This window comes from Metarhizium acridum (assembly GCF_019434415.1).
Source record: "Metarhizium acridum strain ARSEF 324 chromosome Unknown scaffold_13, whole genome shotgun sequence".
Lineage (NCBI taxonomy): Eukaryota > Fungi > Ascomycota > Sordariomycetes > Hypocreales > Clavicipitaceae > Metarhizium > Metarhizium acridum.
This window is the reverse complement of record NW_027094016.1, coordinates 3205191-3230590: the sequence shown is the minus strand read 5'-3', so window position 1 is coordinate 3230590 and position 25400 is coordinate 3205191. Positions and strand designations below refer to the sequence as shown.

Genomic DNA, 25400 nt, shown 5'->3' with positions numbered 1-25400 from the left:
ACCTGGTCGCTATTTGGTCCCCAGCGGAATGGCCAGGCTCCCAGGCTGTTCATCTGCTCCACATGACGTTTAGCAAGACGGGGCGACGGGAAAAGTTCATGCGTGGCGATGGGCCATGATGGGCTGGTTAGTGCTATGGGAGAAGTAGTACTAGTCGCTGGGCCGATAATGGCTGGGATGTTGAGATGGCTGGATCAGTTGCTCCGCTGCGAGTCCACGCGTGAGGCGCTAGAAACGGCACAGAACATTGATGCCAGGCCTTCTGCTTTGCAGTGTTCGGATGTTCGGGCAAAGGGCCAACTTGGGACTTGGTCCACCGTGGTACTCGGCACTCGGTGCTTGGTACACCGGCAGGAGGCAGGAGGCAGGAAGCAACAGGCAGGAGGAAGTAGGTCAATGGTAAATTAGCCCGTTTAATCACGATACTTGTTGCACGGCGTACTCAAGTAGCCGCGGGCTCGTTGCTCCTCTTCACGATGCTGCGACTACGCAGTCTCGCTGCGTGGCCTGCCTCTGTGCATGTCATTTTATCGGCAACTCGCATGGAGAACAGATGACATGTCGTGTGCCTGTTAAGCTGTGTCATATGGATTAGCCGGCGAAGAGCAGCGCCGCCTTCTTGGTCAAGAAACCTTGAACCTCAGCAGGTATAAAGCTCTTGTTAAGCTAAGGCACCCTTGGCACATCCCACCAGACCTGACTCAGTGCTTGCCAGTGACAAGTTGACATTTCCATGCTACGCCTGCCCGCAGTAATGGCTTGGGGTCATTGTTTATCGCGGGCTTGCTTGGCTGGTTCGCTGGACGCCCCCTCAGACCATGGACTGCCGCGTCCGCCACAGCCCATTCTGCCCGCGCATGCTTCTGTTGGGCTCTTCATCGCTTCAAGATGGCCCTATCTTCGTCTGGCGGTGAAAATCGCAAACGTACTGGTTGCCAGCCCGGGAAATGCGCGTCACACGCATTGATACCTGGACAATCGAGCCAGCCGGCCGACGCAGGTCGGGCCCGTTCGCCTCGCCAGTCACGTCGACTGCCGCACTATAGTTGCACTGCGAAGCCGTGGCTATTATTTAAAGGCAATCAATCAATCAATCATCACATGGCCTGCGCTGGACGCCGGACGCTGGAAGCCATCAGCCACAAATAGAGGGGTAACGAGAGCACTTGATACTGAGAGGAGGGGGGGGAAACCGGACGCCCGCCGACGTAATACACGCACTCATTGTACAGTACGGAGTACATGCCCAGGAGCCAAGAGCCACAACCTGGCTCCTGCAAAACTCGCAGTTACGTCGATCCCTGTGGCGCAGCTCCAGTGCCGCTTGTCCCCTGTCCACACGTCTTGCCCTCGCAAAAACAGGCCAGTGGGGAAAGATAATGATCCAACTCCAACATTGGCAGACCAAAAAAAAAAGGCGCCGCGAGAAACACACGCTTGGTCCCTTCAACCTTCCCTTGCCTCTTTCCCCCCGGCGTAGCAGTGGAGATGGGGCCTCTTTACTCACCCAGACCAGCCCAAAAACAGCAGGCCCAACTTCACGCTCTGAGGCACAAAAAAAAAAAAAGTGTCTGCCTCCCGTCAGCAGCGCCATCTCCCCCATCTCCAATCTCCATGGTACGCCGCAGGAGGTAATACAGGGTAATAATACTACTTCGTATTGACAAGGAGAAGGGAAAAAACTCCCCAAATCCCAAAAGCCGACATCCGCCCTCTTGGCTAGAAAGAGAAAAGAAAAAGGGCGTCCAAGGCCTCCAGAATGTCACCAACCAACATGCGCAGTCCGCACCCCCAGAATGCCGAACGCCTCATACACAAGGTACGTACATGCACGCGCTCCTTCACTCCAAAATCTGCAGCCTCCAGCCCCGGACATGTCCCCGTCTGCTCATCACTCAATCACTCTCTGACTGTTCTCGCACACATGCTCGCTGTTGAAAATTGTTTCCACGCACGCCCACACCCACGAGCCGCACCCCCCTTCTGACCCGACACACAGATCCGCTGCGACACATGTTTGGCAGGGGGACCCCCCCAGCTTTTTTTTTTTTTAAACAGCGGCTCTTCGTTCCCTTTTTTTGGGGTGGCCCTCCCTAGCTCCTCCTCCTCCTCCTTCTTCTCTTGTAATGTGGGGCATGCACTTTGTTTCCTGGTACCCCCCCGGAGGGGACTTGAGCAGAAGCTTGAAGCGGGCCACTATTGGCCGGCCCTACTTTATCCCCAGCAAATGCTACGGGTTCCACCAGGCGTGTTTTAAAATAATAAAGACAGTGCCAAGACGAGTTTAGTTGCACAGGGAGCAAGCCCAAAAAAAAATGGCGGCTAACCCATACAACTCTGGCTGGGACAAGCACGAGAGCACCCGGTTCCCGTTCCAGTTCCAGTTCGAGGTGCAGTTTGCGGTTTTTGCCAGGCTCTCCGGCTCCAATCAAGACTGGCCTTGTGCATGAGTAATAGACAACCAAGACGAGGCTAATTTGGCTCCAATTGCGGTGAGCCAGCGATTACACCACGCAGAAACTACATTACGCCTATATCGCACTCGCACTATTCCTCAAGTCTTCTTGATTGCACTTTGATACCATGTATTCAAGGGGTGCCACTGCTAGCTAGCCTGCTTTGTCTGCTCCCCTGCCTGCCAACTGGACCTTCTCCAAGCTTATGCCACTCATACAGTTTTCCCTTTTTCGGGCCATTCCCTTCTCCCCTCCTCCAGTCGTCGAGAACCCGCCTCTTTACGAGGCCACAGATTTTTGTTCCTGGTCTGCTCCTGATTTAGCGCCGTTCTTGTACCCAAAAGATCCCATTCCGTCATGTCCGTCCCAGAGTCTTGTGTGTATGCATTTTGAGTTCCGGGCCTTCTAGAAATAGCCATCAAAATAGAAATAGAAATGAAGATAAAAATACAGTCAGACATAACGCTTCGAGTCATATCGCTCCTAATAAATAGATGAAAAAACAAAACCAAAAACAGCAAAGGGGAGAGGGTGTAACTTTGCCGGAAGCAAATTTCTCCCTCGTTGGAAATCCACATGTGAAAGCTGAAGGCCAAAATCACCAGCCAGTCAACCTCTCATTGAGATTATAGTTTTCCACTGTCTGGAGCAAACATCACCACATACATCATTCAGAGTCATCCTCTTCTTCTTCCTCTTCCTCCACATCTTCCTCTGCTTCATCTTCGGCCTTTGGAGGTTCCCAAGTCTCTTCAAGTTTGAGGCCTTTGCCTTGGGGCTCATGAGGTCGGTATGGTGATCCTAAGAGTGATGAAACAGTTGCTCGGTAGTTGTTCAGTTGAGGATCCTCAGCAAGCTTGTCGGGAGTATCGTACAGGCCCATACCAACAAGAATCTCACCCTCTTCTTCAGGTTCATCCAAAGGTTCATATGGAACAGCTACCTCGGACACTGTCGGCTGCTGCTGGGTCTGGGAGAAGGCCTCGGGAGTAGGTGGGGTGGTGTTGTTGAATCCCTGTGTAATAAACGTGTTCCAGTCCAGGCCATACGCATCCGAGGTCTTTGCATTCGATGAGTTGTGAAGCGTTGGGAAAGGCTCACCAACAACCTGGTTATCGGGGCCAGTGTACAAATGACCTGACTTCTGACATGTATCCCATCCTTCGGACTGCACAAACTGCGTATTCTCTGAGGCAGAGAACAACGGTAACGGAGAAAAGGTAGATGAAGGCGATGTGTCGTTGGAGTACGAAGTCATCATTGGAGAAAATTGAGCCTGGCTACCGTAGAAATCGTTGGAATCAACGCCAGACATATTTGGTGTTGGAAAGGACAGACCGGCCAGCTGGTGTTGGTGCTGGTGTTGGTGTTGTGTTTGTTGCAGAAAAAAGGGTTGTTGGGGGATTTGAACATGATATGAAGATGGGTGCCAGCTGAGAGGTCGGGTTGGCTGCTTTCGTGACGGTACCGAGTCAATATGTTGATGTTGAGGGATAGAAAGATAATCAAGCATCGGTTGCTTTCGACTGGTCCACACATCACCACCCATCATTGTTCGTCTCCGGTTCGACATGGTTGAGGAGGATCTGGGGCTGTTATTGGTGCTATTGGGTTTCGATACTCGCATGGCTGTTCCTGCCCGTTGTTGTCCTCCAGATCCCCGTGATAGCCGTCTTGCTGCCTGTGAAATGGCCATCCGAGTTGATAAATCGTCAAAAAAGACACCTTGAGGATACGATATTGGTAGCGTATCGGGAGTGTGCCCTCCGTATGTCGGATACATCATATTGTGCCAAGGGTTCGAGATTGCAACGAATATATCGGTTGGTGCTTTGGCCCGAAAGTGTGCTATCGATGACACAAGCGAGACTCAATTATCGTGCGGGAGAATAGCGGTAGGTAAAAAGAATGAAGAAATCGGTAGAGTGTTATTATTATGTCATATATATATGTGTGTTTGTATATATTTGTGTCTGAAAGAACATAGTCCAAATGCACTGCAAGAAGTGAAAGAGGTCTTGGGAGGCTATTTAGATCTGTAAGTTCGGGGTGGGAGTGTGGAATATCACCGGGGGGGGTGGGGTTTGGATAGATCGAGCAAACAACAACGCAGCTCATGTGTGTGAACATAGCCGAGAGAGGACGGCCCAAGCCCATTGCTCTGGTAGCCGGCGCCAGATCCAAACCCAGCACATGGATCATGGATCTAAGAGCGAGCCAAGCGAACATTGAAGTAGAGGATAATAAACGGCATGGCTTGGCTTGATGTTCGTCCTGGAGATGGGTCGTCAAACGTGCGGGTTGCATGTCCATGGCCCGCGCAAAGATCTGAGAAGGGGGGTGCGCCCAGGTATTGTATCCACGCCCTGCCTGTTTATCCCCGACTCGTCGCTCGGTGCGGAAGGCAACGTTCGTGGTCGGGATGGCCTTCCCTGCCAACTTGCTTTTTGGAAGCCGCTCCTTCAAGGGAAAAGGCAAATGGGGCCAGGGTGGGGGTAACAATATTCAGAATCCAGGGGGTGTTAGCATGTTGTGAGTGCAGATGCGAGCGTGTGTGATCTGCACCTGCGTCATACAGGCGGAGGCTCTCGAGGGTGTCTCATCGGATGGATTCCAGGATGAAAAGGCAAAAAGGAAGCAGTGCAAAAAATAAAAAAAAGAAGGGTTCCATAATCTGGGGGGGGGCGGCTGTTCCGAGAGACAATAGCGCGCCAGTAGTGTGTGTGGACTCCTGGATTGTCCGTCTCCTTGTGGACTCTCTGCACGGAACACGGTACCATGTAGTGAATCCACCACCACTGGATGCGGCGTTGCCACCAACTATTAGTTGTCCTTGGTTGGGGCACTTCTTTCCAACCAAAGCCTCCCCGGCATCGACGGTTGTTAACCCTTCGCTATGGAGACGCCTTAGTTTCCAAGAGTCTCTGGCCCGAATGGACCACCTGGATTGCTTTATTTTTTCTGTGTCCTTACGTTCCCTTGGCCAATAGCTACTCAAGTACGTATTGAAGACCCTCTCGGGATAGCCAAGACAGCTGTCATATGAGGGCAGATCGACTGTTGTATACCCCCAAAAACGTTTAAAGTACCGAGTATGCCGAAAAGTGTTTCCTAGTCAAATAAGGCAACCGTTCCTGCGTCACAGGACCGAGCCCTTCGTGTCAAGGAATAACGAATTGTGCAGCATGTGCTTGGTGTGGGCCGCTTTTGGCAGTACGGACAGGGTCATGAATTGCACCAATGTCCAAGGCCAACTGGAGGCCCGACGAGAGAGAGTTGACTTGACGACCGGGATCATGGGCGTGACCTAAGCAATTAGGAAGCCCGGCGTCAGGCGATCGCGCCGCCTGGGCGGTTCCAGAGCACAAGGCTGCTGCCAAAGGCATCAAATGCATGCATGGGAGGCAAGATGGAAGAGCCTGGGAGCATGAACGCCATTTGTCCATCCTTGCCGTTGGAAGCAAGACAGGGAGGGAGAAGCATCAAACCCACCCATGGGCGTTCCGTTAACAAACTGAGGCTGGTCAATCACCACGACCACGGTCTTTGTGGTAGAAAATAGGCCAAGCCTCTTCTCCAGCAGGAAGGCCGTATATTGTATATACTCGCGTTGCAACAAACCGAATATCATTGGAGTGCCAAAAAATACTACCGGCAAGCAAGCAGCTCTCGAAGACGTACGAAAGTGATTCAAAAGCAAAATAGAAGTCCCATTTTTTGACCGAAGGGACGGGTTTGCAGGTATATGGCCTCACAGTGGCGCTCGCTTGAAAGGGTGACGGCGACAAGGTTCGAACCAAATCCATCGTCATGGCCAGAAAGTGGAAAGTAGTTGCAATGGGAGCTCAAGATGGTGGCACATATCAGAAAATGTGATTCACGTCTCCTAGTGTTGTGTAAATGGACATCACCAAGGCCGGCTGAGGCTCACGGAATTAAGTGGGTCGATCCAGTAAGGGAGTGCTAGATCACTAGCTTGTTTTAGATGTACCCTTGGGTGCAAAATTGTACCTAGTCACCAGTTAGGGATCTGTCGGCTGTAGGCATGCGGTGGGGGTCTGTGTATCAGGCTCACCACATTTATCGCCAACGAATTCCAAACATTAGCACTACTATCTCTGTTCTTGGATACTAGTACGTACACAGTTCATGGCAATGAAAGTCGACTGCAGGCCGCGGCGGTACAACCAAGGATTTTAACCCCTGGGGCTCCTCCGCACAACAAATACGCTTCTTTTCTTTGCTTTGCATGAATGGATGAGGCTCAGGAGGGCAGACCATGTAGTCTTGCCTCCTACTGTACGGAGTATAACCACGCATTTGCAATGGTAGACTCCACCGCGGCCTCCATGCTGAATTCTTTGAACTGGCACGTACTCCGTATTCAAGCCCGATATGTGCTCGGTCACACCTACGGTAACGCAGCAAAAATCGTTGGTCGTCCCGGGGTGTGTGGATGTGCCTGTTGGGGCTATGCAGCCAAAACTTTACAGAACGCAGCCGACGCAACCATAAAAGCAAATCAAGGAGAAGCAGCGATACTAGCCACAGATCTGGAAAGAGACATTATTAGCGACCGGGAATACCAGGGTAGGGTAGGGTCACGCTACCTGCTGTACCCAGGGATGGGACAATTCTTGTGCTCGACAGTTTGACCCCACCTCTTCATTCGTCAGAGACATCAACTCAGGGCTGAAGTAGGCTGCCACAAAGCGGAGTCCCGAACAGACCATATCCGCTCAATTGCTATTACTATGTACGTAGAAGGTTGTTAGCCAAGCGGGTAGAGCGAACTGATCCTCACATTGAACATACTGTGATGAGATAAGTCGCATGGGCATAGACGGGGCATTCGGCCAACTCGGTAGCTGGCACCCTTGACTATTCGGTTTTTCCCAACCGTAGAAGTATCTAGATGTTTCCAATAATAAATGTATGATGAATGAGAATAAACCGCAGCAGTACAAAAACGTTCTTCGGGGTTCGTCGTCCAGTAATAGTTTGTCAGTGTGGTACAGCAGAGAGTTTCCAGGCACGCCTCTATATGCACACAACCATACCACGGATGCGGCTAATGTCGCAATCATAGGCTCGCTGCTGCCAGGACGGAACGGAGAAGTGCGGCTTGCTCACACAAACTTTGTCAAAGTACGGAGTGAACGAGAACGGTCTGAATATGAGGCACTACTGTGAGCCCAGGTGAAAGGGCGAAAAAGAATAGGCTTTAGATGAAGCATCATGATCCGAAGCGTGACATCAAGATATCGTAGATGGCCTTAAGGCTTTGATAGGCAGCTGAGTCAAGGATCTCAACAATGCTGGAGCAACCTGACCATCTTGCGACATCAAGAAATGTCTCTTGCGTCGCATTGATAGAGTCTGCGGCCTTAGGACCCATGCCACAAATGCCAATGGCAGTAGTTTGAGTTTCCGAAACCAGCTGTGGGTGATTGATTACCGACTGGTACGTACATATGTATTTGATATTATGCCAAGATGAAAAGGCTGTGCCACACACGGCGGAAGGCGGATACATGGTCGTCCCACCTCTGCCACCGTCAGCACCGATCAACATCCACAAGGGTCCTCCGTTCCGCCGCGAGTCCGGGCCCGGAAGCACATTGATCAGTGGCAACGAAATGGCTAGGATTGATGAAGCGTCATCGACAAAAGAGGGGATGTACGTTTTGCGGCAAGACAGTCGATCCTTTGGACCCAAAGAGAACATGTATAATCAATCCTACACGGGAGCGTCAGTTGGTCATCTAACGCGACACAGTACGGAGTATTGCAAATCGAGAGAGCCATGAGCAGATGGATCAGTCTGCTATGTTGGCCCCGGCACTAGTAAAAAAAAAGAATGCGGTGGTGCCTGTGACGGCGTTGGCTTTCTCATGTCCATCATACAAAGGGACGGCAAGGACTCGTGTGGATCAAGATGATGCAACCTGGATAAGACACAGGGCAGCCAGTTATTACTACTGCTGGGATTCCAGCAGACTCGTGTCGGCGAAACCACGCCTCATTGGTGCTGGTGTACGCCATAGTTGGTGAAGCAGGTGACAAAGCCCCGGTCTAATATTGAGGTACTACCAGGCATTGGCCTTGACGGATAATCTTGCCATCCTAAGAAGCAACTGGGAGCATGGGCGAGCGGAGGCTGGCTGGCAAAATGTGGTTGGCTAACTCATGCTAGAAGGGTGAAAAGTGGAATGGGGCCGCGGGTTTGCTGCGGCGCTGGAGTGTTGCGTGAAGACTCGGAGGTGAACGACGTGATTGCGTAGTTGTTGCGCGTGGGCTTATTCCGTACATGGTGTTGCGTTGAGGCTGGAGGTGTGAAAGCGTGGGTGCGTGTCGTGGGTGTTTGGTGGGCTAGAACGATGATGATGCATGGGAAGGTGCGACTGCAGACGGTTCCATATCCCTCCTTCATGCCGCCCACAAGCGCCAGTCACCAGCCCAGACCAGTTCATTGATATCCGATATCCAAACTACCTAGGTACTCTTCCCCGTGTATTAGTCGGCACAATATTTGTGCAGCGATACTTGGGGCCGCTGGCCGGTGCTGGGTGCGCATGTTCGGGCTTTGTCCGTGAGGGATTGTCTCCACTATTGTTGAGAGCGAAAACAGGTGGCAGCAGTGCTTGGTTGCCAAGTTGCGTGGTGATGAGTGGCGCTCACGAGCAGCACGCATTTAGTATTGTAAGCCAAAGTACGGAGTATGACAGGGCATTGGCCAGCCGTCTGGTCTGGTCAATACTAAGGTACTGAAGTTTGCGGTAGTTGCGCAGACGAAGACGTGAGTTCCGAACTGGGCTGGATAGCCGTGGTTTGGTTGGCCGCTTCACGAGTCTGCCGGTATTGGCGTTGGCGTTGACACGGCAGGCGGAGATCGTTTGAACCAGACAAGTCTAGGCACTTGGCACAGAGCTGGAAATCAAGTGATGCCGAGTAATAACAACGGTCCGTAGGACGGAGAGCAGGGGGTCAGGTACCGTACGGATACCGTCCGCAATAGTACTCAAGCTTCAAGGTTCTCTCGTGCTAGCCATCACTGTATCGTGACATTTTCGCCTGCTGAACCGTCGCTGCGGTGGCACCCCGTGCGTCAGGTCAGGACCCAGGCGCCTTGGCCCTGTTCGGCGTCCTAGTCGAGAATGCTTCGTTGGTGTTGTAAGTACTCCCCGTTGGCAACTAATTGGATCGTCCACTTAGTCGCTGACGGGTAGTACTGAATCAGGCAGCCAAACTCTGGCTGGACTCTCTATGGAGTAGCTCGAAACGGAGGAATGGGATGTCTGATTGCTCGCTGAGTCGGGTCATCCACATCCACTACTGCTGCCACCACCATTGATCCGCAGATTGACTGGTTGGCTGACTGTGGCCATCCTGTCAGCTTTACCTCCCTCCTGTCAGCCTTCATTTGTAGGGGGGAGAGGCGAACGAACTTGGGACGGCCCCAGTAAGACCTGGTCAGTGTCATAGGTTCCACGGATGGCTTTTGGACTGCATTGTCCTGCATCGTATTTCCCACAAGGCCAGCATGGACGTGTTCAAGTAGACGGATCCGGAAGTGCTTGACATCAGCAAGCACAGGTCACACGCGGGCCGGGTACTGGACTTCCATTGATCACCCTGTGAACGCTTGAGCACTTGTACAGATTTCCCACCAGACGTTACTCCTCGAACTTCGTAGAACTAGAGAAGTTGCCTTGGTGAAATTTCTCTGCAGATGGGCAGGCGCGAAGCTGGCGGATGTCCCGGCCCACCTGCTGCCGGCCCTACAATAGAACTCAAAGACCGCCCTGGAGTTCCAGGTACTCCAAGGCCATTCAAACTAGATGCAGTGCCTAAAGTTGGCATGGAGAATGAATGTGGCGCCTGGGTCGAGTGTTCGAAGTACTTTACGGAGTACATGGGCCAATACGGAGTACATCCCTTTGAGTGCGTTAAGGTGCGTTAGCTGTACAGGCTCCACTGTTCTACAGTGCCTTAAAGCTACGGATACCTACCTTTTTAGTGGCTTTTTAGCCCCCCAAATTTGGTGATTATAAAGTAACTTCTTATATACCTTAACTTATCAATACTTTTATTATTACCTTATTCTTTAAGAGATACAAGTATCCTTAAATATAGGTTTTCTTATTGGGTCGTATCCTGGTGCGGTGCAGCCAAAGCACCTTAACGCACTCAAAGGGATGGGAGTTGACGCTGGCGGCTCGTGGGACGCAGGAAGCGTCAACGGTATGGGCAACTGGGGCACTTCTAGCGCCGTGGCTAGGGCCCCAAAGTTCTAAGTTTGTGTGCAGCCAGGCGCCATCAGACCAGACATGCCTTGCCTGTCGTCAACTATCTAGCTGCGCCAGCACCAGACTCCATCTGACCGTCCACTTCCCACCGTCACTGCCCATGACACAATACACACCCACCACACATCACATCACACATCACCCACAACACTGTCCATCGTCTCGCCGCTGCTCATTCCAGCCCAGTCATCCATGCGTTCGTCAGCCATCTCCCCGTCCGCGGCCCCTTGTGCACCACATTCTAAGTTCGCATACCACGCGCACGCCCCCCGTCCACTCGGTGTAAGTACGAAGCACGCAGTGGTTAACTGAGTCCTAGTTCTGTCCAGACCATGTAAATGTCCTTTTATTATTACGTCGACGCATCTGCACCGACCCCCCTTTATGCCCTTTGCACCCTCGCTAAACTGAACCTCTCAGACTCATCCAAGTCATATATCAGCTAAACCAGCTGGCCCTCTCGATCCTCACAGACGGCAAGCGGGCAACACCACAACCAACTTCCCCAGACCTAGGGTGTGCAGAGAGCTAGCTTTCCGCCGCGGTCGACTCTCCTCGAATCAGAACTCGCTTCGTCTGAAAATACGGAGGCAGCCAGTGGTCCGTAAGGCCTAAATTTATCGTCAATCCTGGCCACCAAAACCTCTCTGAATCTTTTCCTTGGAGCAGCTATACATACAAATACAACACCGATCCACTGAGAACGGAGCATCCCTGCGGCAGTATCTTTTCCCTGCCAAGCTTCGCTCTGCTCCTACCCTCCTTATCCCTCGCGCTTGAATCACAAGGTCACGGAGTTGCCAATCACCCTATACTCGTGGACTGCATCATACATTGGCTTCTGTCATTCTCAAAGCCACTGCAACACACCCACCAACGATAAAATCAACAGCTACCTGGCCATTGCGCCGGGCCTATTAACTCTTTTTGGTTACCCAAACAGAAACCGCCATTCCCCGGACCCGGAACGACATGTAGAACGCCACGAAAGATGCTGCAGTGTGAGCTTGTAATTGAACATACGTAATACAGCAACATGCCTAGGTATGTGACTGGGACACGGGTTTTGCCCCTACCGCTCGGGACAACGGATAAGAGACTTTGCAGTACATTGAAAGGAGCAGTATACTATCACTGTTTCCTCATAGAAAGCATGTCCAATTTGACAGTGTTCCCTCGCTCCTTGAAGATGACGCAACAGTGTTGGCCGATGCTCAAGGTCTCAGTCAAAAAGGGGACTATCCACACACCTGATGATGCGGAGTCGGCCAGGATAGCATAATGCTCATCGTAGTAGTGTTTCCACCTCTTGGTTATTAAACTCTCTAGCAGGTTTCCTACTGCACAATGACCGACGAAATTCAGGCGACACTGTCTTATCCAAGGGCTAGATTGGAGGTCAATATTGACACTTGGCAAGGACGCAAGCCCCATCACGTTACAGGAATTAAAGAACACTTACTTCATAGTCCCTACATATCGAGGGATTGCATTATACCGTCGGGAGAATTCAAATGCTCATTGTCGGTTGTTCCCAACTCGTATTACCATCCTGCTGAAAAACAGTCGATCAAACAAAATACCTTGTCGTACCACAACGGTACCGCTAACTCGCCGGCTTTTTTTTATCGAAAGGCAAATGAGATTTGCCGGGGCTTATTGTCATCAAATTCAGGCGAGCCACAGTTCGATATATTTCTTCCACGTACACTTCGGCAGAAATGGGTTTGGGTACTTTTACAACAGTGTTACTCAAGTCTGGACTGTAACTACTCGGCCGCAAACGGGATAAACCTCGCCTACGCCGAGCCGTCAAATTCTGTGCTATCGTCTTCAAAAATTGCATGCGCCAGCTCTTTGCCGTCTTGCGAATCTGTTGGAAGATGACAAGGTTTGCGATACCAGTGATCTCCTTTCTCGGTCATCATGGGGTCCGGTCATAGCTACTTGTATTGCATACGGTACCTCAAAACAAACTCGACTAATATCGCCGCCGATCGGTGTCACCTGGACCAATACCCCGAAACATCGTGGCGCGATGAGAGGTGAATGAAATCCCAGATGTCGTGGCATCTGTTCCCCCATATGCCGGTGACACCCGAAGTAAAGGGGCAAGGCCCGTATGTACTGTGTTTCTGAGCAATAACTCGTCGCGTATTTCTGTCCAAGCGGGCACGATATGTGCCTCGATCCCCGTTCACAGAGTCACGTCGAGATCAAAGCTGCCCCCAAAGTTTATGAGCCAAATCATTGTTTCTCAACATATATTGTCTGATTACGCAGTCAGCAGAACAGGACGCTGGAGTGTGGATGGTAGTCCGCCAGAATTGTGGTCAGCCAGACCAAGACAGGGCCTCAATCGTGAGCATGTCTGTGTCCTGGCGGGTTTGTCATCAGCATGCTATGCAGTCTGCACTAGCCTCATAATGCATGTGTGGTGGCATATTGGAAGAGGCGGTACGGAGTACAGGGGCGCCAACAAGAAATGCATGCGTTTCACGACAGAGAGTTCTGCAAATAATATCACCATTACAACCATACATACTCCTTACGTTGGACCGGCTGTGGCGCTCTCCTGTTCTCCTGTTTTTGCCGAGACACAACAGCAGCCCTGGTATTATGCAGCAAGGGGCGCTCCATCAAAGCAGCACCACCAACGGCGGCATCAGCTATTAGTTGGCTAGTCTTTTTCTTGAGGCACCAAAGAAATGACGGCATGCATTTAGCACATGCTACACTCTGTCCCACGGCGATTAATGAGAAAAAAAGCATTGGCGGGGCTACCGATACCGTAGGGAGTACTACTACCTTTATAGTATTTGGTACCAATTTCTGGTATCCCCGGTGGGAGAAACATTGAGGCAGGTTGCTTTCAGATCCTGGAGATGCACATGATTCATGCGCGCACTTTGCTCAGCCCAGGGCATCATGTTAACTACTACCTAGGTACCTAGCTGCGGAGTACTACTGTACCAACCATCGTGTGCTTCCAATCGCGGAGTTGCTACGGAGTACCGAGACATGGATGTACGTACATCTGAGACAGAAGGGACTGGCCAGGAGCTGATCTCGCTTTCCATTTTCACGCGAGTACATTACAGAGTTGGGCGCAGAGCACCGAGTACGGAGTATTGTACTCGGGAATACGTACGTACGCAGTCACAAGTCCAAGCAGTGAGCGAAGGGCTACGTTGATACCCCCCACACCACCTTTCCAGATTCACAAGCCATCTTTGCGGTTCCAGCAATGCCGGGGCTGAGCCTCCAGGATTAGCAGTAAAAGAGAGCGCACATACTCCGTAAAGAAAAACAAAATAAGCAAGAGCCTGGGGGCAACGGGCTGGCTCGGGTGTGTGCTGGAAAGGGAAACGATGTTGGAACTCTGGAGTGTACCCCTCAGTTCTCCCTCTTGGACGCACACGCCCCCAACTTCCAAAACCTTAGGTTATTATGGCTGGGTTATTGTTGGAACAAGACGCAAAGACCGCTTTGAACTTTACCCGTTCACCGTGTCTCTGTGCGGTAGAATGTTGGTTGTAACTTGTTTTGATCAACTGCTCCCTTGACCTCACAAACAGATGGATAATTGTCATAATCTGCGGCGGCAACATTCGAGTCTGGGCCGGACCAGGCAACGCGCACACCCCTTTCTTTCCGACATGGCATCCATGATTCTGACATGGATGATTCTGACATGGGCAACCCGTTTGCTTTCCTGCACCAAGACTTCCGTTGTATGTGTTGGACATGGGATGAGCAAGCAAGATGGAGAGGTATGTACATGTATATTGATGGGGACAAGCTTTATTACACGTTGGCTCCCAGACCTTATCTTCCTCCACTGCAATATTGCATGTACATGGAGTGAAATTCCACTCGTGTTCTCCATTTGATACAATTACCTAGGTACGTACATACAATGCAAGTCACTATCACACTCCCAGACTCCATCGTTAAGGGACTGACTGTTCGTTCCCGCTAACAGAACGTGTGCAGAAGAACATGATTGGCCGAACCAGTAATGCTGTCAAGTGTTCACTTACCCCTCGAGGAGGATGCTACCGAACATTCTTTCCGCAATGGGCAATCTGGAACCAATACGGGAGTGGGTGTAGGAGTAGGAGTAGTAGGGGCTGCGAGTCGGCATTCCGCCCCCCTGTCTTGACTTTCGCATAGTGACTTTATCGGCAAGCCGTCCGAACGGGCCTCTTTACGCAGTAGTACTAATAATGCCACCGGAAATCCAAGGGTCGCAGTATCGGGCACTGGCAGCTGCAACCGCATCCGCAACGGCCCCATGTGGTTCCATGTCGTTTCTCCGTACCTGCAAATAACATTTGTACAAAAAGCTAATACGTACCTTCATTACACGACTTTCAGCCACCTTTCTGGCGTCGAGCAAAGAAAAACGTATCTGGCTGTCGCACTACCCCCTCTCATCGTCGTCAATCTCAACATGAACAATTTACAGTATTGTAGGTCCGCCGTCGACAGGGACACCCCCGAGCCCCCCCCCCTCCCTTTCCATGCACCGGCCTCCGAGTCTTCTAGCCTAGAGTTCAAAAGCCGCAAACAGTGAGCTGGGTGATGTCTTGCGACGGGTTGGCACGCTCGGGTCAGTTTTTACGTGCAATTGCCACGTTGCCACAAACAAATAAGGACGTCACTGCCAACGAGCAAGCAGAATGAGTACTAGGATCGACGCAAGTATTGACGGGGCTGCACTCGCCTGAGGCATACGGCGTGGATAGCGGGACGTCGCAACTGAGACAAATCTCCATCCATGCAAATGTTCCTTCGACTCACGCAGTTGGTAGTCTCGTGGACGCGACTAATACCGGGGCTGATGTCCCGTCCCTGGTGGAATCTAACACCTAGCCAACACCGCAACATGCAGAAGAAATATGTCGGGCTACCAGACAAAGGCCTTTAGTCGCCTGCCCATGCTGCAAGGCTTGATCCCGGGTTGTATACGGAGTACGTTGATCCCAACTTGCTGGACAGTCACGCTGCATGGGAAATAGGGTGGCAGTACCGAGCCTGCTGGCAGCACCAGAACTCTGGCGCCCCCAAGGAGCGACGGCTCATGAACCGCATTGGACAGCATCAATACCGACTGTGCTGCCCAATGCTGCGGCAAACGACTCTTTGACGGCCGCCACCGCCTATTGGGTGGGCAATGCATGTGACCACTGGTAAGAGAAGAGTCGATTGGGAGAGTAAATCCGATCCAAGGGGTGCTGAGCTTCCATGACTCGGAACGCCGTTTTCACATGCTACTGTAAAGCTTTTGTGTGTTACACGTTCTAATAAGCAAGTAGGCAACTGTTCCAGATGCCTTACTCTAGTCAGGCAAACTCCTGCTGGTCAGGTTTTTCTCTTTCGTACTGACACCCCCGAAATAGAACACAGCAGAAACAAAAGGCCATCAGAATGAACTCGTGTCTCGTCTGGTTGGCGGCGCCCTTCTTTGCCAACGAAGGTGACAAAAGGGACCGAAATCGGGTATCAAAAATTTGCGGGAACTGACTATCGTGACAAAATATCCAGTCCAAGTCCCCCGAAACCTTCCCTCTGGACTTTCAAGGTCGCTAGCCTTACGGCAAATGATGCCGCTTTGCCGATATCCGACAAGGGAAAGTCGTTGCGTATCAAGCTGAGAAGCATTCCAGCAATGAATGTATCGCCAGCGCCGACAGGACTGTAGTAAAAGGCCAAGGTGGCATACAGTTAGCCATGTTGTTACAGCCGCGCATGGCGCAAACCTAGTCTCTTCCTGCCTTCTAGAGAATCGGTCTCATCCAAGTCTCTGATGTCCAATGAGTGTTTCCGCAAAAAGCTTGCCGGGTTGGAACTCACTCTATAACGGATATTTGGCCGGACTCGCTCTCCACGGGGCAGTGAAGACAGGCTCCGGTTGCCTGAGACATGATAGTCGCCCCGTCTGCACCCCAAGTGCACAATCCGAGTGATCTGTGTAAATCAGTGGAAAGGAAGAGACCGGAAAAAAAGAGCTGCAGGGCGGGTTCTCGCCGCTAGGGGTCACTTACCCTTGATGACGGCGTTCTTTTGTGAGACATGCTTTGGCAGACGTGTGTCCTCGGCTCTAGCATTACACATTGTACGTCAGTCATGAGTAGGCGTCCCGTCTCGGTGAGAAGGAGAGATGAGAAGGGACTGAGTACAAATTTTCAAGACTGCGCGTAATAAGTGATTGGATCTTACCTCTGCCCACGTCCGGGAATAGAAGACAACATCAGCTTCTTCCGCGAGTTGTGATAATCCCTCTCTACCGGGCTTCTCAATCTCGACGCTGATATTTGCTTTGGGCAGCTTCTGTCGGAGTAGACGCATGCATGCGAGGGTAGTCTCCGGGATGCGGCCCTGTGCCCCGGACAAAAAGCAAACCAAAGTCATCAGTCACAGTTTCTCTGCCTCAGAAAAAAAAAATCCGCAGACCGGAGAAGGCTGTCGCAAGTCGTGATACCAGATGACGGCCTCCCAGCGCCATATTAGTAGCCAAAAAAAAAGCAATAGTACAGGGCTTACCTCGAAGTGCCAGAATGTTGGTTCATCCCCATCGAAGCTGTCCACAACTTGGGCAAACTCATCGCACGTCATTTCCGGCAAATCGTTGTAATTCACGATGGTGCGGCTATTGCTCTGCTGGCTCCTGATAATGTAGCTGCTCGCAGCTTCCGTATACCCCTCCCTATATATACAATGCTGGAAATTGACTCTCGTGTCAGTCCCGAATGACGAGATGACTCTTCTGGTGCTAGGGGCATCCCGGCGCGGCAGACACGACACCAGGTGTAATTGCGTATCATCTTGATCTGTAACAAGCTGCTGGAGCACCTCGAGTGAGTTCGGACAGTTGCCTCCCCTGCGAATCGTGAGGTTTGTCGCGCGGAGCTTGGCATCTTCTTCCGGAAAGTGAGGCACGCTGCAGGGTAAGTAAGTCAATAAATACTATGCGGCGCGTGCAAACTGGCGCATGTGCAGCAGGGATGACTTGCCTAAGAATTGTGTCTAGGTAGCATGCTCCAACAAGGATGAGATGCTTCATTTTGCATTGTTGGTCTTGGTTGGTGTTGCAATTGGCGTGGCGTATTGTTGCTTGATCTGCGGGCAATGAGGTCGAGTCTGCGAAAACACCCGGGGGGGGGGGGGTTGGCTGAAAAGATCGGTCCATGGTTTTGCCGAGCTATAATACCGTGCATTTCCCCGGCGTCAGTTTTGTTTGATATGTTATCGTGAAACAATTGCTGGTGGTCATATCCGAGGCGATTCGTGTAGTTTACTCGTCGGATCTCATCTGTTGATAATCGCCGATTTGGCGACATGGGTGAAACAAGGCAGGGAATATTTGAAGGGAATTGGACCGTCGTGGGGTGCAAGTACCACTCGGAGGTCTGCTGAGCCATGACGGGAAAGACGGTCATTGGGACATGGGAAAGAAGAAAAAAGGTATTTCAAGTAATGCCTTTCTGACTTTCAATAAAGGAAGAAGTGGTTTAAGAACAGACAAGTACCGATGCTTGCTAGTGCCCTACCCTAGATGCTCGCGTCGACGTGACTTGTATTCTCGGCATGACGACCATGGGGCCTGTGGTTTTACATATTCATACGAGTACTTGAAGGCCATGTGGTTCTGGTAAATTCATCTCGATACTAGCTTTGGCGTGTGTTTTCCGGGTATGTTTTTTCCTTTGATTCTCCAAGGTCTTGTTATTTCCCGCGAGCCCACTGCCCGAGACGTCATCCAAGGCAGAGAGTAGTTGGCCAACATTGACGTGACCTCGAACAACATGGCTTGGCGGAAAGTGCGGGGAAAGACGAATCTTGACAGAGTTCAATGGGTTGTTTTCTTCCGTGGTAGCTGATTGACTTGTATGCTCGAGTCAAGACGGCAGACGTGTTTGAAGAGCTACGCTGGTGGTAGTATATGAGCAGTGGAATGTATACGATCGTCTCGGGGTTTGAAATGTGGTGTTTGGGTGGCGTTGATGAGATGGCCTGCTTTTGCTACACCCTAGGGAAACGGAATAAAGAGATGGTAAAGAGCTAGACTTTGGCGGTGGCAGGTAGATCTTTTAGGTAATACTTGCTCCATTCTTGATGGTTTTCTTTTTTTGCTTTGATTTCCATTTTGTTGTTGTGGCCATGCCTCTACTGCTGCTTGTCAGGCATGGCCTCCGCGTATGGGCAACGCAGGCTGAGCGTATTGTTTGAGATTTCTGGTGACCTTTTGGTGAACAAGAGCAATTAGTACTTTTTTTTTCTGAGGATTGTGCGTATATATTCTGGTACACTAAGCGTATGAGCAACATTTCACCGTGGTGATTCTATTATTATTATTATTATTTGAGTACCCTAGAGCTATTATAAGCTATTCTAGTACTTTTACATGTAGTTCAAGTGGGAAAACCCTTTATATAGAAAGAAAAACCCCCTCGCTTTTATTCTAGGTTATCTTTACCTTACTATAACCTATAATTATATAAAGCGTATTTTAAATTATATAGGTTAAAGGTACTTATTAGGTTAATTATTTTAATAGCGGTTTATTAAAGCGTATATAATAGAGATTTAAGCTAAGTTTAAGTTAGCTTTAATATATTAATTAGGTAATTATTCTAGTATTTAAGTGTTTAAGGCTATTACGTAGTTTTCTTTAAGTATTATATTATATTACATTATTTTAAGCTTAATGTAATATTATATCTTAAATATTTCTAGTATAATTAATATATTATAATAAACTTTACTTTATTCTTACTTTTAAGGCTACCTAGCTAGGCTTAGCTAACTATTATTAGTTATTTAAGGCTTATTATAGCCTTTATAAAAGCTTTAAATTAAGCTATTAATTTTTCTTTCTTTCTTCTTTCTTTAAACTCTTAATTTTTATACGTATAACCTCTTTTTATAGCCTTTAATATTAGGCTAGCCTTATAATAGCTTTTAACTCTTTTTATAAGCTTATTAAAGTTATACTTATATTAGCTTATTTTTTAGGCCTTTTTTTAAGCGAATTTAATTAACGCGCGTTATTTTTTTAAGCTTTTTCTTATCTCTTATAGCTTTTATAAGCTTTTTTTAATTTAAGGTAAGTTTTTACCTAATATTAGCTTAATATTAAGTGTCTCTCTCTTTTATTTTATTTATTATTTTTAATTATATATTAATTTATTTTACTTTATACGTTTACTTAACTTTAACTTAATCTTAATATCTTTCTATTAATATTTTATAAAAGCTTATTATTTTTAAAATAATTATACTTAATATTACTTTTAAGATACGTTTTAATTAATTAATTAACTTTAATCTAGTAATAATATTAACTTAATTATAAAAGAATAGCTCTTTTAAGAGTAAAATACTTACACTTACCTAAAAGAAAAAGGCTATTAAGTAAAAGGTTATTATAAGTACCTTTATTTTACTTTAACTTAATATTATATTAATATTTATATAAATTAACGCTTAACATTAAATTTTATATTTACCTTATATAATTTAAGTTACTATTAACGTGAAAAAGAGTTAAGCTTATCTTTATTAAATTATCTTTAATAAGATTATTTTTATATCTTAGCTTTAACTTAGCTTTATTAACTCTTATAAAATTTAATACTATTATTTACTTTAATTATTAGGTTTATAATTATCTTTACTTAAAGGTAAGTTAAGTTTAATTTAGCTTTAACTTATAATCTTATTATTTTTATATATTAATTAATACTTTATAGGTTTTTATTAATATTAAGACTCATTTAATTTTATCTTAACTTTAAGATAAACTTATCAAGCTTATTAATACTTTTAAGCCTTAAGTATATACTCTTATTATACCCTTAACTTTAGCTTTAATTTAATTTTAGTTTTTAGCTTAATTAAAGGCTAATATAACTATTCTTTAAAAACTATATAATAAGCTTAAGAGTAAGGCTATTATTAGCTTAGTGTAACGGTGGCTTAGGTTCTAAGGTATAATAGGTCTATTTCTTAGAAAGTAAGTTAGGTTAAATACTATAAAGTAGCTTTTTAAGTAGTATTATAATAAGGCTATTAAGAGTATAACTCTTAATAGTAAGACTATTACTTAAATTAATTAATAGAGATTTAAATTACTTAATTATAGAAATACCTTCTCCTTAAGTACTCGTTTACCTCTCTATTATAATTCTAGATTAGGTAAAGCTTATTTAATCCCTTATATTAAATTAGGTTAATCCCCTTTAATCTATTAAGTTAAATTAAACTAATTCTATTTAATTTTATCACGTAATTTACGATTCTATTAGGCCCTATTCTTATTTATTACTAGCGGCTTATACCTTTAGCTAATTGCTTTAAGTACCTTTAGTTCGTAATATAATACTTCTTCTTTATTAGTCTTATTTTTAAGGCTATTTTATTTTATCTAGTAAGTATTCTCTTCCTTTCTCTCTCTTCTTTTCTTCTTTCTTTATTATTCTTTTTATAATATCTTTTAATTGTATTTTAAAATAGTAATCTTACTTTAATTAAAAGATTAATTATAAACGTCTTTTTAAGTTTATATCTGCCTTTAGCTTTATTATGCCTTTCTATAATTCGTGTTAAAAAAACAATTAAGAGTGTATTATTATTAAAGGGAAAGATAAGTGTAGTAAGTATACTTTATATAATTACACTAGCTATAATTTAAGCGGAACGTCTTTAAATGCTTATAATTATATTCTTTATAAAAAGAATTATCTTAATAAAAAACGTGCTTTAACTAAGAAGAATTTAAAGTAAGCGATAGCTTATTTATAAAGGATTTATTATTAAGAGAAATTTTTACGATAAAAGGCTATAAAGATAATTACTTATAATGTAAAGAGTTTAAACGAGTTAAAGACCTAAAAGCGTTAAAAGTTAAAGTCTAATATACTTAATTAAATACTTAAGTTTCTAGTAGACTTAAGTTTCCTTATTTTTAATAAGTTTTTATTCTTTAATAGAATTATTTAAGTAACGTTAAGTAATTCGTAAGATTCTTAGCTAGTTTCTAAGTGTTTTTAAAGTTTAAGTATCTCTTTTATTTAATAAGATAATAACGATTTTTAATATTTTCTTATACTTAGAGTATTCGTTTAACTTTATATTTATTAGTATTTTCCGTTATAATATTTATAGCGATTATAGATTTATTTAATGCTTTTTTTAGTAGTAATATATAAAATATAGGATAAATTCTTATTTTATTTAATAATAATAGTTTATAATTAGTATTTAAGATTTTTCGTTTAATAAGAAATAATTTAATCTTTTTTTAATTAAGTTTATTATTAGGTTATTTTATTTTAATATTTTTACGAATAAGATATACTTTATATCCCTTCTTTAAAATTAGCGCTAATAATCTCTTTTTATTTACGTAATACTTTATTTAATTTTATAAAGATATTTATTTCTATTATAAGTGTTTTTATATTTCTATTATAGTTACTATATACGTTATAGCTATTAATACGTTTACGTTTTATATTATATTATCTTAATAATAGGGTTAAATCCGTAATTTACCCTAAATAATAATATCTTTATATTATTAATCTTAGAGCTATTATAAGCCTATTATACTAATAGTAGCTATTTTATCTAATTATTCTATTAGTAGTTAATATAGCTTCGTAAATATTATTCAAGTATTTAATTTAAGATTTTTATTTATTTATCTAATTATAAGTGAAATGCTATTAATAAGCTTTATTTAATCTTTATAGTTTCTATAAGATATTTTTAAAAGTTTAAGGTAAATAATTTATTGCGATTTAATATAAGCTTTATTAGTAATTTATATTATATAATAACTATTTTAAAGAATATATACGTTAAGTTCTTAGTATTACTTAATTTCTTATATAAAATATAGTAGGTGTATTTTATAAGTTTATTTATAATAATTAAAATACTATTATAAGCTACTCCTATTATAGGTTCTTTTAACTTTAGTAGTTTAATAATAAAGTTTATTATAATAGTTTACTATACTCTTTTAGGTAATAATATTAATTATAATTCTTTATATAATGCGTATTACACTAATTTTACTTTATTATACGTATTATATTTCTTAATAACTTCTTATATTATTTTTTTACTTTCTAGAAAGTTATACGATTTTCTTAGCCTACTAATCGTTTTCCCTATACCCTAATATTCGTGTAATAGGTGCTCGTATATTTCTTAATAAGCTATTCTTAAAGTGTACTAGGAATATACTATTATTTATTATATAAGAAGGTTTTACCTTTCTTAAATAAATGCGTTTTTATTTTTTAATTATTTAAATAGCTATTATTATTAATATATAATACGATTTAATATATTTATATTTTATTTAGCTTAACTTATTATATTATATTAATTTCTTAGGTACTTAATATAAGGTTCTTATTCTTAATAGCGCGTAATAAAGGTGTATTACTTACTTACTTATTTAATTTTAAGTTCTCTTTTTAGCTAAGCGTATTTACTCTTTTATTTTTAAATTCTTTATAGTATATAATTTTAAAGTTATAATTTATAAGGGTTTTATACTATTTAATCTATCGTTTATTTAAATTCTTTATAGTTAAGAATAATATAAGATTCTTATAATTAATATAAACCTTAATTTAATACTTTACTTTTATAAGATAGTGTCTTTATTCTTTAAAGCACTTAATAATAGCTATAAGTTCTTTATTATAAATTTTATAATTAAGTTTAAGTTCATAGAGTTTCTTTAAGAAGAATATAATTAGGTGTAATCTTTCTTAATTATCTTATTATTTAAGCTATTCGCCTAGTATAAAGTTTAAGGCGTTTATTTTAAGCTTATAAGGTTTATTTTAATTAAGTGCTTTTAATATAAGTTTTAACGTAATTAAATCTTTTATCTTCTAGAATATTATAGCTTTTAGTTTATTTTATTAAAAGCTAACTTCTTTCTTTATTAGGTTTATAAGAGATTATAAGATATTTTTATATTCGCTTAAGAATTTATAATAGAAGTTTATAAATATTATAAATTCTTTAACTTCTTTTAAATTCTTTAATATAAGCTATATCTTAATAGTTTTAATCTTATTTAAGCTTATTTATATTTCTTTATATATAAGTATATACCTTAAAAAGTGTATAATATTCTAGTAGAATTAATATTTTAAGGCTTTAATTAAGAGTTTATTATTTTATAGAGTTTATAGTACCTTATATATATGTTATTTATATTTCTTAAGGGTATTTAAATAAATAAGAATATTATTAAGGTATATAACTATAAATACTTTTAGTTATTTCCGTAAGATTATATTAATTATTCTTTATAAAAGGTTACTAGTACGTTAATAAGCTTAAAAGGTATTACTAGATATTTATAGTATTCTCTACTAGTTTAAAATACTATTATTTACTTATAGCCTTCTTTTATTTATATAAGGTTATAAGCTTCTTTTAAGTTAAGTGTAATAAACTATTTAGCTTTTTTAACTTTATCTTTAATTTCTATTATAAGTAGTAATAGGTATTAATTCTTAATTATAATTTTATTTAAGTATTAGTAATTAATATATAATTATAGTTTTTTATTCTTCTTTAATACATATAAAATTAGGTATTCTATTAGAGACTCTAATAGTCTTATATATCTCTTTTATAATATATTCTTTAAATACTTCTTAAGTACCTTATCTTACTTAAGGTTTTAAGAATAAATCTTATTAAACGTTAATTTAATATTAAGCTAAAGTTTAATCTTATAGTCTTAACGTAAATACTCTAATAGTTCTATTTTTAGCTCTTTATTAAATAGCTTATTATACTTTAAGTATTCCTTAAAAATCTCCATTATCTTAGCCAGACCTTTAAATGTATTGTATTTTTTGTAGTTTTTACTATACTGTATTGTATTGTATTGTATTGTAATATATTACAATACATTACAGGATACGAATACCTATAAATGTATTATAAGGCTATAAAATATCTAATATTATAAATAAATGCTTATATAAGCATATTATATATTAAAATAAAGCTAAAAATCACGTGATTTTAGATCTTTAAAAATTAACCTTAAAATGTGGATATTAAGCGAGATATTAAGCTTTAAAGTTATGTCTTAAAATAAAAAGTAAGTAAAGCGGGGCGAATTTTCAATTGCTTATAACTTTTTAAGATAATAACTTATAGTAATAAAAAGTGGGGCATTTTCAAGAGCTAATTTAGCTCTTTTTAATGATATAAAATTTTCCCTTATAACCCTTATAATTAGCCTTATAATCTTTAGTTTAAGAAAACAGGGGTTTTTTTTACTTATAATACATTTATAGGTATTTTAGTTATGTAATGTAATGTATTTAAATACAATACACGAAAATACAATACAATACAAAATACAATACACAATACACTTGTATTTACTATATTTGTAAGAGCTCTAATCTTAGCTTTTAGCTCTCTAATAATTACATATATTTCTAGAGGCCTATTATAGTTTAAATAAGATACTCTTTATAGGCTACTCTTAGCTTTATAATTATATTCTAGTAAATTCTATTAAAGTTAGCTAGTTCTTTAATTAACTTATAGATTACTCGCTTATAACTAAGGT

At 43.3% G+C, this 25400-nt stretch overlaps 5 protein-coding genes across 5 annotated transcripts; 1 reads left to right on the top strand and 4 right to left on the bottom strand.

Annotated features, from left to right (window-relative positions):
* Nucleotides 1-2668: 2668 nt before the first annotated feature.
* Nucleotides 2669-3034, bottom strand: J3458_003617 (uncharacterized protein; the record flags this gene model as incomplete). Its single annotated transcript, XM_066117863.1, has 1 exon — nucleotides 2669-3034. The coding sequence occupies one exon, from the start codon at nucleotides 3032-3034 to the stop codon at nucleotides 2669-2671; it is 366 nt and encodes a 121-aa protein (XP_065977655.1).
* Nucleotides 3035-3123: 89 nt separating this feature from the next.
* Nucleotides 3124-5088, bottom strand: J3458_003616 (uncharacterized protein; the record flags this gene model as incomplete). The annotated part of the gene is made up of 1 exon (XM_007808659.2): nucleotides 3124-5088. The coding sequence occupies exon 1, from the start codon at nucleotides 4240-4242 to the stop codon at nucleotides 3124-3126; it is 1119 nt and encodes a 372-aa protein (XP_007806850.1). The 5' UTR covers nucleotides 4243-5088.
* A 6808-nt stretch (nucleotides 5089-11896) lies between these two features.
* Nucleotides 11897-12215, bottom strand: J3458_003615 (uncharacterized protein; the record flags this gene model as incomplete). The annotated part of the gene is made up of 1 exon (XM_066117862.1): nucleotides 11897-12215. Exon 1 carries the CDS (start codon nucleotides 12197-12199, stop codon nucleotides 11897-11899), a length of 303 nt encoding a protein of 100 aa, XP_065977654.1. The 5' UTR covers nucleotides 12200-12215.
* Nucleotides 12216-12593: 378 nt separating this feature from the next.
* Nucleotides 12594-13516, top strand: J3458_003614 (uncharacterized protein). The gene has a single exon (XM_066117861.1). It carries the CDS (start codon nucleotides 13003-13005, stop codon nucleotides 13447-13449), a length of 447 nt encoding a protein of 148 aa, XP_065977653.1. The 5' UTR covers nucleotides 12594-13002; the 3' UTR covers nucleotides 13450-13516.
* A 2275-nt stretch (nucleotides 13517-15791) lies between these two features.
* On the bottom strand, nucleotides 15792-17960 carry J3458_003613 (uncharacterized protein; the record flags this gene model as incomplete). The annotated part of the gene is made up of 6 exons (XM_007808660.2): nucleotides 15792-16466; nucleotides 16625-16738; nucleotides 16816-16871; nucleotides 16991-17149; nucleotides 17315-17711; nucleotides 17785-17960. The coding sequence occupies 6 exons, from the start codon at nucleotides 17958-17960 to the stop codon at nucleotides 16295-16297; spliced, it is 1074 nt and encodes a 357-aa protein (XP_007806851.2). The 3' UTR covers nucleotides 15792-16294.
* Nucleotides 17961-25400: the final 7440 nt, after the last annotated feature.